The sequence below is a fragment of the Saccopteryx bilineata genome, chromosome 3 (genome assembly GCF_036850765.1).
Source record: "Saccopteryx bilineata isolate mSacBil1 chromosome 3, mSacBil1_pri_phased_curated, whole genome shotgun sequence".
Lineage (NCBI taxonomy): Eukaryota > Metazoa > Chordata > Mammalia > Chiroptera > Emballonuridae > Saccopteryx > Saccopteryx bilineata.
Window position 1 is genome coordinate 90,402,450 of NC_089492.1, and position 12,721 is coordinate 90,415,170.

A 12,721-nucleotide genomic window follows, 5' to 3' on the forward strand; every position below is an offset into this window, starting at 1 on the left:
ACTCAGGGTGCTTACAGCAGACGTGGTAGAGGAGGAGCTGGGGAGTTCGGTGGCAGGAAGCCCAGTGAGCTGAAAAGAACAGGCTTGGGGAGAACAGGGGATAGGGGGACTCCTGTGGCAGATGCGGAAGTGGATTTGGGGACTGATACTGAAGACACAGTAGTGGATGGGGAAGCTTATTGATTGAGTGCAATTTCACAAACACAAAAAATATTTTTTAAATTAATTTCAATTAATGTAGCCTTCCCCCCCCCCCCAAGAGTCATTTTATTTCAACTTCCATGGCGCTTTCTTGTTCTAGAGCCTGCCCTGGTGGACGCTGAGGTGTGTGGGTGTCCATCAGCAGCTGCTTGAGGAGCGCTCCCCGCAGCTCTCTGCTCTTGCCCAAGGTTGCATCGATCAAGGTGGGTAGCCGGCTCTTCTGCCGTGGGTGTGGAGCTCCATTTTCATTTCTTGGCTGAGGCATTGCTTTTTAGCTTATTCTTTGACAGGTGATAGTGACTTTATTTGAGGTTGTTTCTTTTTATTTTTATTCTGGAGGTGGGATATCAAATTTTTCTAGGATGTCAGATTATATAATTACTTTTTATCTTTGAATTTTTAAAAAAGGCAGTCATTATCATTTATATTATTTATTTAGAAGGAGTGATTTGTTCGGTGCAGGTCTCCATAATTTATCATGGATTGCTTAACAGTATTTTAATATTCTCACTGTTCTTAAAGAAGCCTCATTGGAAACAAATGTAAACTCTATTTAAAAAAAATCCTTAACTCACTTGGAGTAAATTGTGCCAAGTTACATGCAGAATAGGAAATTATTTATCCTATATCTTATTAAGTACATGAAGAAAAGCTTTGCTTTTTTAACTTTTTGTAGAAAATACTCTTTACTGAGGATAACAATGGGTAGAGAGATATTTTTTCATTTTATTTTATCATTTTATTTTAAAATAGATTTAAAATTATTTATTTATTGATTGATTTTAGCAAGAGAGGAATGGGGAGAGAGAAAAAGAGAGACAGTAACATTGAGCTGCTCTTGTATGTGCCCTGCCTGGGGATCGAACCAGCAGTTTCTGTGCCTCTGGACAGTGCTCCAACCAACCAAGCTATCTGGCCAGGGCTAAAATAGATTATTTTTTTAAAATGGGAGATAGAGACAGAGAGAGGGGCAGATAGGGACAGACAGACAGAAAGGGAGAGAGATGAGAAGCATCAATCTTTCGTTACACACCTAAGTTGTTCATTGATTGCTTTCTCATATGTACCTTGACCAGGGGGCTCCAGCAGACCGAGTGACCCCTTGCTCAAGCCAGTGACCTTGGGCTCGAGTCAGCAACTTTGGGCTTCAAGCCAGTGATCTTTGGGCTCAAGCCAGCAACCATGGGGTCATGTCTATGATCCCATGCTCAAGCCAGCAACCTTGTGCTCAAGCTGGTGAGCCTGCACTCAAGCTGGATGAGCCCACCCTCAAGCCGGTCACCTTGGGTTTTTAACCTGGGTCCTCTGCATCCCAGGCTGACACTCCATCTGCTGCACCATTAAGTAATTTTTATTTTTCAATTACAGTTGACATACTATATTAGTTTCAGGTATATAACCTAGTGATTAGACATTTATATAACTTACTAAATGATCATCCTGATAATCTCATACCCATCCGACACCATACATAGTGATTACAGTATTATTGACTATATTCCTTATGCTGTACTTCACATCCCCATGACTATTCTGTAACTGCTGATACATATTTCTCAATCCCTTTGCCTTTTTCATCCATTCCCCTGACACTTCTCCCATCTGGCAATCATCAGAATGTTCTCTGTTATCTATGAGTCTGTTTCTGTTCTGCTTGTTTATTTTGTTTTTTAGATTCTACATGTAAGAGAAATCATATGGCAATTGTCTTCCTCTTCTGACTTATTTCACTCAGCACAATACTCTGTATTGTCTTCCTCTTCTGACTTATTTCACTCAGCGCAATCCTCTGTAGGTCCATCCATATTGTTGTAGATGGCAAGTTATCATTCTTTTTAAAATTGATTTTTAATTATTGTTGACATACAATATTGTATTAGTTTCAGGTGTCTAACAGTGATTCAACATTTAGGTACTTTACAAAGTGATCACCATGATAAGCCTAGTACCCGCCTAGCACCACACAGTTATTACAGTGTTGACTCTCTGCCCTGTACTGTCCGTTACAATATCTCTGTGACTTATTTTATAATTGGTAGTTAGTCTTTCTTAATCCCCTTTCCCTTTTCTGCTGAATCCCCCACCCCATATTATTTTTTATTGTGATATATAGTGTACATATAGAAAAAAGCCTAAAATATAAATGGAAATTTTACCTAATAATTTTAAACCACACCCCCCTATAATTGCCTTCTACTGCTTTTGTTACAAATGCCACCCCCACCCTCTGTGTTTCCTGGGGAAGTATATATTTTGAAAAGGGGGAAAATCTTAGGTACCTTGCTGCTTGGTTTCCCTGGGCTTTTAGAATGCTTATTCTTGGCAGAAGTTGCCAAATAAAAGAAAAACAAATTCTCTTGTAGTGAAGGAATACTTGAACACAAATGAACTTGGATCTGATAATGAGCTTCTGAGTTACCAGGAAGGGATTTGGTTTTAGGTGTATCTGATTCCAAAGTCCACACTCCTTCATGTCACAGGAGTACAAGAATGATGTGTGTGGGGGAGGGTTGGGGGGAGTGGTGGTTAGCGTCCCTGCGGATGGAGAACAGTGATCAGTACTGGATGGAGAGAGCACAGTCACAAGGGCATAAATAACTTTTGTGTGTGCCTGTGTAATTGCAAGAAACTCCTGTATCTTTCTGGAGTCTGTTCCCCTGAAGGGTACGTCTGTGTAGTAACAAGGTAGGTCAGAGCAGACCAGACAGGGCATTAGTTTGTGCACTAATAAATATTACTAGGCTAAGTGATTGGTTGAGATGAATTTCTCAATTTTTATTTTGTTCTAGGACATAAATATATAAGTATATGCTTATCTTAGTTAAAATGAACCATCTATACAGTATTATGATTCAAAAAGAGAAAATAAGGGCCCTGGCTGGTTGGCTCAGTGGTAGAGTGTCGGCCTGGCGTGCAGGAGTCCCAGGTTCGATTCCCGGCCAGGGCACACAGGAGAAGCACCCATCTGCTTCTCCACCCCTCCCCCTCTCCTTCCTCTCTGTCTCTCTCTTCCCCTCCCGCAGCTGAGGCTCCATTGGAGCAAAGTTGGCCCAGGCACTGAGGATGGCTCTGTGGCCTCTGTCTCAGGCACTAGAATGGCTCTGGTTGCAACAGAGCGACGCCCCAGATGAGCAGAGCATCGCTTCCTGTTGGGCATGCTGGGTGGATCCTGGTCGGGCGCATACGGGAGTCTGTCTGACTGCCTCCCCGTTTCCAACTTCAGAAAAATACAAAAAAAACAAAAAAAAAGAATAATATTGAGGCACTATAATAATTATGTTGTCTCTATTAGGACTTAGCTTATACAGTAACTCTTTCAGGATTTTGGGTAACTTAAGGCTGTGGAACAAGCAAGGACATTTTAGACTGAACTTTGTCTATATAAAGAAATATTCTGAGCTCCAACTCCGTATATATTTTTTTTAATTTTTATTGTTTACAGAGACAGAGTGAGTCAGAGAGAGGGATAGACAGGGACAGACAGACAGAAACGGAGAGAGATGAGAAGCATCAATTATTAGTTTTTCATTGTGCGTTGCACCTTAGTTGTTCATTGATTGCTTTCTCATACGTGCCTTGACCGCGGGCCTTCAGTAGACTGAGTAACCCCTTACTGGAGCCAACGACCTTGGGTTCAAGCTGGTGGGCTTTTGCTCAAACCAGATAAGCCCACGCTCAAGCTGGCGACCTCGGGGTCTTGAACCTGGGTCCTCTGCATCCCAGTCCAACGCTCTATCCACTGCGCCACCGCCTGGTCAGGCCGTATATTATTTTTAAAAATTTTATTCTGCTATCAGATTTAAACTTAACATTTAATAGCAGATTAGTTGTTTTACTAAATGTGTTTTACTTTTCTATACAATTGTATTTCCTAAGAGACAGAGTGAAGAGGAATCTATTCCTTTGCCTGCGAAAGCCTTTGGTTTAATGCTTTTGGATTACAAAAGCTTTATACCTACAAATTCTGGCCACTGAACCATCTATATTTTTCTGAAGAGTATAAGCAGCTTTCTGGGTTGTGAGCTTCTTGAGTGCTAATTTTTTCCACTTGTTTCTATTTAGCATAGTACCTAGAAAATAGTGAAGATTTAGTGCATGTTTGTTGAGTAGTGATAGCTAGCTTTTTTTTTTTTGAGATCTTTCTACATGTCATGAGAGAATTCCCTCTATTTGTCCTCCATCTCAATTGCAGTTTTGATCTGATTTGATTTCTGTACAAGAACTTTTCAGAAAGTGAAATATTTTAGAAGTTATGAGAAAATTAATCCTACTGAGATACCATGTGGGACTTTGAATAGTGTTGCCTACGTGTGGAGTTCTCTTCAGAATGAGATATGAAGTGGGCCTTGGAGAAAGTAAGAGCTGATGCCCCATTCAGCAAATGTGTCTCAATCTCTTTCTGTTTTTCAGTGAAATGAAATGTGTAGTCTGTCTTCCCCAATTCATGCCATCGTATATTTTTGAAATTAAGTGAGTGAGCAACACTCTATAAACAAACTACTGCAAGCAAGAAATAAGAGTGGGGTTAAGCTTCTGATTCATGAAATTGGATAAAGCTTGAAAGCCAGGGATGGGCTGAGTGTCACTGATATTGATAGCAATGGGGAAAAAAGTGGATTTTTTCCCAGGGGCCATTGAAAGCATTTGGAGGAGGATGGAATCAAGATTCAGCCCAGTACTTAAATTTGAAAAAAGAAAAAGGTAATTACATTATACTGTATAGGATATACAGTTTCCTATGCTTTATCATTTTATGGAAAATTGATAAATGAACAAAAAACAAGGCACCCATGGCAGGGTTTTTTTTATGTTGCTTTTTTTTGTATTTTTCCAAAGTTAGAAGTAAGGAGGCAGTCAGACAGACTCCCGCATGTGCCCGACAAGGATTCACCTGGCATGCCCACCAGGGGGTGATGCTCTGCCCATCTGGGGCATTGCTCCATTGTGGCTGGAGCCATTCTAGCACCTGAGTCGGAGGCCATAGAGCCATCCTCAGTGCCCAGGCCAACTTTGCTCCAATGGAGCCTTGGCTGTGGAAGAGGAAGAGAGAGATAGAGAGGAAGGAAAAGAGAAGGGTGGAGAAGTACATGGGCACTTCTCCTGTGTGCCCTGACTGGGAATTGAACCCGGTACTTCCACACAATGGACCAATGCTCTACTGCTGAGCCAACTAGCTAAGGTGGCAGTTTTTTTTTTAAGTAAATGATGTTTGATATAAGCCATTCATGCAGATTTATGCAGTATTATGTAAATCTGCATGAATTGCTATATCTTTACCATATCTCTGACTAATGTTTATAATGATGACCCTTTATTAAGAAAAGAAGAAAATACCTTTCTTTTTTTATTATTTATTTATTTATTTATTTTTTATTTTTCTGAAGCTGGAAACGGGGAGAGACAGTCAGACAGACTCCCGCATGCGCCCGACCGGGATCCACCCGGCACGCCCACCAGGGGCGATGCTCTGCCCACCAGGGGGCGATGCTCTGCCCCTCCGGGGTGTCGCTCTGCTGCGACCAGAGCCACTCTAGCACCTGGGGCAAAGGCCAAGGAGCCATCCCCAGCGCCCAGGCCATCTTTTGCTCCAATGGAGCCTTGGCTGCGGGAGGGGAAGAGAGAGACAGAGAGGAAGGAGGGGGGGTGTGGAGAAGCAAATGGGCACTTCTCCTATGTGCCCTGGCTGGGAATCAAACCCAGGTCCCCCGCACGCCAGGCCGACGCTCCACCGCTGAGCCAACCGGCCAGGGCCTAGAAAGTACCTTTCTTATGTGCTATTTTAAAAAGTAGGAAGCATAATGGTGTGTTTTAGAGATATATAATGGTGTACCTAAGAGGTAAAATTAAGTTTCCAAACAGAAAGGTTTAGCTGAGCTATCTAGAAAATATGGCTGTAGTGACTCATTCCTCCAGTGGTCTTGATTCCCCTCCACAGGGTATTGCAACTTAGCGTTTACTTTGCCTTGCAACTAAGAAATTTTTTATGTTGCTGTTCAAGGCTGATCAATGACATTTTTCATTTTATCTAGTCATAAATTGGTTAGTTTTGGCTATGTCTAAATAAGTCTGTAGATAGTCTTAAACTGCAGCATTTCATAAACAATTTTATTTTAAAAAATGTTTTGTTCTGGGATTTGACCCAAGTGTTAACCAAGCAGTCAGATACAACTACAATACTGTTCAGTGTCCAGAGCAGAATATTATATTTGAAGTGTTGCCCTTGAGGGATCATCAAAAAGTTGGCAGGATTTTTTCCAGTCTGTGAAACAGAGCAAGAATATTATATGAGCAACTGTGATCTTTATATTTTTGTCCAGAATGTTACATCAGTACAATGTAGTGGAATAGAGCCCATCAGAATGTCAGCATAACTTTGCTGGACTGATCATGTCTACGAAATGAAGGAGTTAGTTAGAATCTTGAAAAGTATATTCCTCAGCACGATCTAAGGTACTCTTTTGGATGTCACACTAATGAAACCACGGTTCTTAAGGACTGCTGAAGGATACACAACCGTCTATTGGAGGATCTGATGCTGCAAATGTGGTCGATGTAGTGCATGAGCCATAATGTTGCACTTTAGCTATTTGAAGATAAGCTCATGAAGAAGTCAAAGTCTAAGAGAGAACAAGTTAAAATGCTTTGTCTGAGAGTTTGTCTACAGGCAGTTCTGTGATGCTAGAGTTAGATTGTTTTCACATCGGCAGAGGTTAAGAGATTAGGTTTTTGGTGACTGATATAAGCATTGATTTTTAAAAATAATTTTTGGGAGTGGCAAGAGATGATGGAGGGTAGTGGGGGTAGATGCTGATGGAGGGAAACTTGACTTGGGATGGTGAACACACAATGCACTATACAGAGGATGTATTTATTATAGAACTGTGCACCTGAAACCTGTATACTTTTTTTAACCAATGTCACCCCAATACATTCAATAAAAAAAAAACTTTTTTAAAATTTGATACTTTGGGCCTGATCTGTGGTAACACAGTAGATAAAGTGTCAACCTGGAACATTGAGGTTGCCGATTCGAGGCCCTGGGCTTGCCCAGTCAAGGTACATATGAGAATCAACTACATACGAGTTGCTTCCTGCATCTCCCCCCTTTCTCTCTCTCTCTCCTCTCTCTAAAAATCAATATATCTTTTTTTTTTTTTTTTTTTTTTTTTTTTACAGAGAGAGAGTCAGAGATAGGGATAGATAGGGACAGACAGACAGGAACGGAGAGAGATGAGAAGCATCAATCATCAGTTTTGCGACGCCTTAGTTGTTCATTGATTGCTTTCTCATATGTGCCTTGACTGTGGGCCTTCAGCAGACCCAGTAACCCCTTGCTCGAGCCAGCAACCTTGGGTACAAGCTGGTGAGCTTTGCTCAAATTAGATGAGCCTGCGCTCAAGCTGGCAACCTCGGGGTCTCGAACCTGGGTCCTCCGCATCCCAGTCCGACACTCTTATCTACTGTGCCACTGCCCCGTCAGGCAATACATCTTTTTTAAAAATGAATTCTGACTTTTTTAAAAGATATTATTCATTCAATTTTTAGAGAGGGGGAGAGAGAGAAAAAGGGGGAAGGAGCAAGAAACATCAACTCCCATATGTGCCTTGACCATGCAAGTCCAGGGTTTCGAACCAGCGACCTCAGTGTTCCAGGTTGACACTTTATCCCACTGCACCACCACAGGTCAAGCACAATAAATAAAATCTTAAAAAGAAAATTATTTACTTTGGAATGAATGTTATTAAATATTCTAAATATGATTATATAATTATTATCCATAGGTATATCATTTTAACATAGTATTTACATAATAACCTCATGAGAAGTGATTTTAATTTTAGCATATATTTTAAATGTACTGGTTGACAATTTGGTCCTAAAAGTTATGAATATTCATTTCCATGGAGTGCCAACTGATTTATTAAAATAATAAATATACTTCTATTGGGTCAACCTTCTCTTCTTTTTATTTAAACTGTGAGTCATTCAAAGCTCAAAACTGTGTGTTTATAGCTGAGTCATTGTTTTTCATCATTTTGCATATCTAGCCAGTTCTTAAATCTTTTCAGTTCTTCCCTAAGGTTTCCCATAGCTATCCTTCTTTTCCATTTCTACAGCTCTGTCCTAGTCCACTTCTGAAATATTTAGTTTGGAAAGGCCCTTTAGACATTATTTTGTCCAGTCAACTAACTCATTTGCAAAGAATTGAAACTCAGAGAGATTGCCTAAGAGCCAGAACTATGATCTGGAGTTTCTGTCGCCAAATCCTGCTCATTCTTCTTTCTTACATTTCTTCAAACTGGTCAGTAGGGCAGGACTCTGGTATCCACCAGTGGTCACGCAGTCAGCATTTCTATAGTGCTTGCTCCATACCAAGCACTGTTCTCATCTTTAAATATATTAACTAATTTATTCTCATAATAGTTCCTATGAGATAATACCGAAGATTTGCTATAGGATGGTACAGTGGTGGGTATAGTGTGCTTTTGTGTGTGTGTGACAGAGAAAGAGAGAAAGTCAGAGAGAGGGACAGATAGGGACAGACAGACTGGAAGGGAGAGAGATGAGAAGCATCAATTCTTCATTGCAGCGCCTTAGTTGTCCATTGATTGCTTTTTTTTTTTTTTTTTTTACAGGGACAGAGAGAGAGTCAGAGAGAGAGATAGATAGGGACAGACAGACAGGAATGGAGATAGATGAGAAGCATCAATCATCAGTTTTTCGTTGCAACACCTTAGTTGTTCATTAATTGATTTCTCATATGTTCCTTGACCGTGGGCTTTCAGCAGACCGAGTAACCCCTTGCTTGAGCCAGCAACCTTGGGTCCAAGCTGGTGAGCTTTTTTTTATTATTATTATTTTTTTTTTATTTTCTGGTGAGCTTTTTTTTTTTTTATGCTCAAGCCAGATGAGCCTGCGCTCAAGCTGGCGACCTCGGGGTCTCAAACCTAGGTCCTCTGCATCCCAGTCCAACACTCTATCCACTGCGTACTGCCTGGTCAGGCTGATTGCTTTCTCATATGTGCCTTGACGGAGAGGGGGGGCTACAAAAGACCAAGTGGCCCCTTGCTCAAGCCAGCGACCTTTTGCTCAAGCTGGTGAGCCTTGCTCAAACCAGATGAGCCTGCACTTAAGCCGGCGACCTCAGTGTTTCGAACCTGGGTCCTCCACATCTCAGTTCAATGCTCTATCCAATGTGCCACTGCCTGGTCAGGTTATAGTATACTTTTTTTAAACAGCTGTTTTGAAGAATAATTAACTATAATAAGTCTCATTTAAAGTGTACAATTGATGATGTTTTACATGTGCATAAGAAATTATCTCAGTTAAGACAAATAATAGAATAGTGTTTTAAGATCTGACTTTTAATTTCTATTCTGTCATTGACTTCCTGTGTGATCTCAGGTAACTAACTCCCAAACCAAGGTTCTCTTTGTGTAAAAATGATCTTTGAGGCCCTGGCCTGTTGGCTCAGTGGTAGAGTGTACGCTTGGCATGTGGATGTCCTGGGTTCAATTCCTCGTCAGGGCACACAGAAGAAGCAACCATCTGCTTCTCTATCCCTCCTCCTCCCCTCCCCTTCTCTCTCTTTCTCTTCCCCTCCCGCAGCCATGGCTGATTTGAGCACATTGGCCCACGCAGTGAGGATGGCTCTGTTGAGCCTCCACCTCAGGCGTAGAGCATGGCCCCAGGTGAGGGTTCCAGGTGGATCCTGGTCGGGGTACATGTGAGAGTCTGTCTCTTTGTCTCCCCTCCTCTAACTTGAAAAAGAAGAAGAAAAAAACTAAAAAATGATCTTTTGAGTACTTTCCAGGCTAAAATAATATGAGAGAGCATGCCAGGTTAAATTTTAATTGGAGCTCCTTGGTCAGGGTCAGGGACTTCGGGCATGTTTCTGGGGCCTGGTCTCAGCTGAAGATCCAACCAGTGTGTTTTCCAGGAATGACATTTCAAGAGGGGCCACTGCTGGAGTGCTTGCAGAAGTTGGAGACATGAGCTTCGCATTCACCAAAACCAGGACTGGTGGCTTGACAGAGACTCCTCCAGCATATTTGCAAAACTCAGGGCTCAGCCAAACATTTGCTGGGACTAGACCAGTATGTTTGGGGTTAAGGTCTCAACTGGTGCATATGACAGGGCCAGGGACTTGCCCAGTATTAAACAGAGCGAGGTCAAGTACTAAGCTGTGTGTTCTATGAGGCCAGGGCCAAGGTGGCAGCCTACATAGCTGAGCTGCAGTTGAAGAAACAGTCTACACGGCTGGAAGATTAAATGCATACCGAAAGACTGAACACAACCATCAGCTGAAGATAATGAGAGCCTTATTTTTGGTAAATTGTGCTAAGATCATAAAAGATGATTGAATTTCTGAGAGTAATGGTGAGATGGTCAGGCATAATGGAAAGACAAAAGAAAAAGTAAGTTAAAAAAGAAAAAGCACCAAGTATCATCAAACCCTACGATTCTTTAGTTTGGTTTGCATGGAGGGACTCTATTGAAGGATTTTTACTGTGAGAAGTTTGTATTTGGTTGCCTGTCTGCCATTTGATGTAAGGCATGTACATCATGACTTTCTCTTTATTTGAGTCCAGATAATCTCTTTAAAGGGTTGGTAGGCTATAATGAAAAACACTTCCTTTCGGACTCATTTAATTTCAGATCATGGTAAGACAAAGGGTAGCTGTTTCTTGTTTTTTATTTTATAAATAATTTTTTATTAATTTTAATGGGGTGACATCAATAAATCAGGGTACATATATTCAAAGAAAACATGTCCAGGTTATCTTGTCATTTAATTATGTTGCATACCTATCACCCAAAGTCAGATTGTCCTCCGTCACCTTCTATCTAGTTTTCTTTGTGCCCCCGCCCCCCGTAACCACCACACTCTTGTCCATGTCTCTTAGTCTTGTTTTTCTGTCCCACCAATGTATGGAATCATGCAGTTCTTGGTTTTTTCTAACTTACTTATTTCACTCTGTATAACGTTATCAAGATCCCACCATTTTGTTGTAAATGATCCGATGTCAATCATTTCTTATGTCTGAGTAGTATACCATAGTGTATATGTGCCACATCTTCTTTATCCAGTCTTCTATTTTTTTTTTACAGTGATTAAAGCCTTTAAGCAAATTCTTGGCCAATACAGCAAGAATCCATAAAAGAGTAGTGTCCTTAACATGTTCACCAAGTCCAAGTTGGCACCAACACCATTCCAAATCCCTGTAAATGAAACCCAAACCCAGTTTAGTCCGTTAGGAGCTGTCACAAGTAGCAGGAGTCAGGAAAAGTCCACATCCAGGAAAAGTCCGCATGGCACTGGAATTGTTGTCACAATTCTATACTTTGCAGCTCATGTCCAAGTCCCAATGACTGCTGCTTCTAGCTGGTAATGATTCAGGTAGACTGGAAAAGCCATCTGCAGCATGTGTGGAGATGGAGCTTCTGTTCTCCTCTGCCTGGAGAGATGAGACCAGGTTGCTTTTCCCTGGAGCTCTGCGACTGTGGCGTGGAAAGAGAACCTTGAGATACACTAAGCTGGGTGGCAAAGGTAAATTCATAATAGAAGTTGGCAAAAGGGGGAAAGAGAGCTCTAAATTAGGAATAGGTCCCAGCCTGAAATATGAGTGGGCATTGAGGTAGGAGGAATAAAGGAGACACTATATATTAAACAAAGCAGCAGAAAATAGGACTATCAACACCCACAACAGAGATCTTTGAGGGAAGAATAAAAAACCTGACTATTCAGGCAAGACATAGTTAAGTGGCCCTTGTGCAAATGAGATCAGTTTACCTGCTTCTTGGAAGAAATACCCTAGGCTCGTCCACAGTGTCATAGATGGGGCCGACGGCCCTAGGCACCTTGAGCCTTCAGTGGCAAACCCCAGCATTCTGGGCAAGGTTAGGTCATAGATGGCTGGAGCAGGGCTGGAAGAGACTGAACCCTTCCTTAGAGGAGCGAGGGGGAAGCCTAAAGGGTAGCTGTTTCTTAGCTACAGGTATTCTTACCAGATTACTAGGTGATAAAGCAGATTGGATTTTGTAGTGTCACCTCTATACCTTTTTTTTTTTTTTTTTTTGTATTTTTCTGAAGCTGGAAATGGGGAGAGACAGTCAGACAGACTCCCGCATGCGCCCGACCGGGATCCACCCAGCACGCCTACCAGGGGCGACGCTCTGCTCGCTCTGTTGCAACCAGAGCCACTCTAGTGCCTGGGGCAGAGGCCAAGGAGCCATCCCCAGTGCCCGGGCCATCTTTGCTCCAATGGAGCCTCGCTGCGGGAGGGGAAGAGAGAGACAGAGAGGAAGGAGAGGGGGAGGGGTGGAGAAGCAGATGGGCGCTTCTCCTGTGTGCCCTGGCCAGGAATCGAACCCGGGACTTCTGCACGCCAGGCCGACACTCTACCACTGAGCCAACCGGCCAGAGCCACCTCTATACCTTTGACCTTAGTCCTTTGTCTACCAAATCCCACCCTTCCTCTGTTTTTCCAAGGAGCTTGGATTCAAATTTTGGCTTTGC

At 42.1% G+C, this 12,721-nt stretch overlaps 1 protein-coding gene across 2 annotated transcripts in view; it reads left to right on the top strand.

The window, feature by feature from the left end:
• Positions 1 to 12,721, top strand: part of TTC27 (tetratricopeptide repeat domain 27) — a 161,871-nt gene that overhangs the window by 16,258 nt on the left and 132,892 nt on the right. For both annotated transcript variants that reach the window (XM_066266883.1, XM_066266884.1), the window contains exon 5: positions 302 to 404. In XM_066266883.1, the coding sequence (XP_066122980.1) occupies positions 302 to 404 (103 nt within the window). The remainder of the gene's footprint in view (positions 1 to 301; positions 405 to 12,721) is intronic.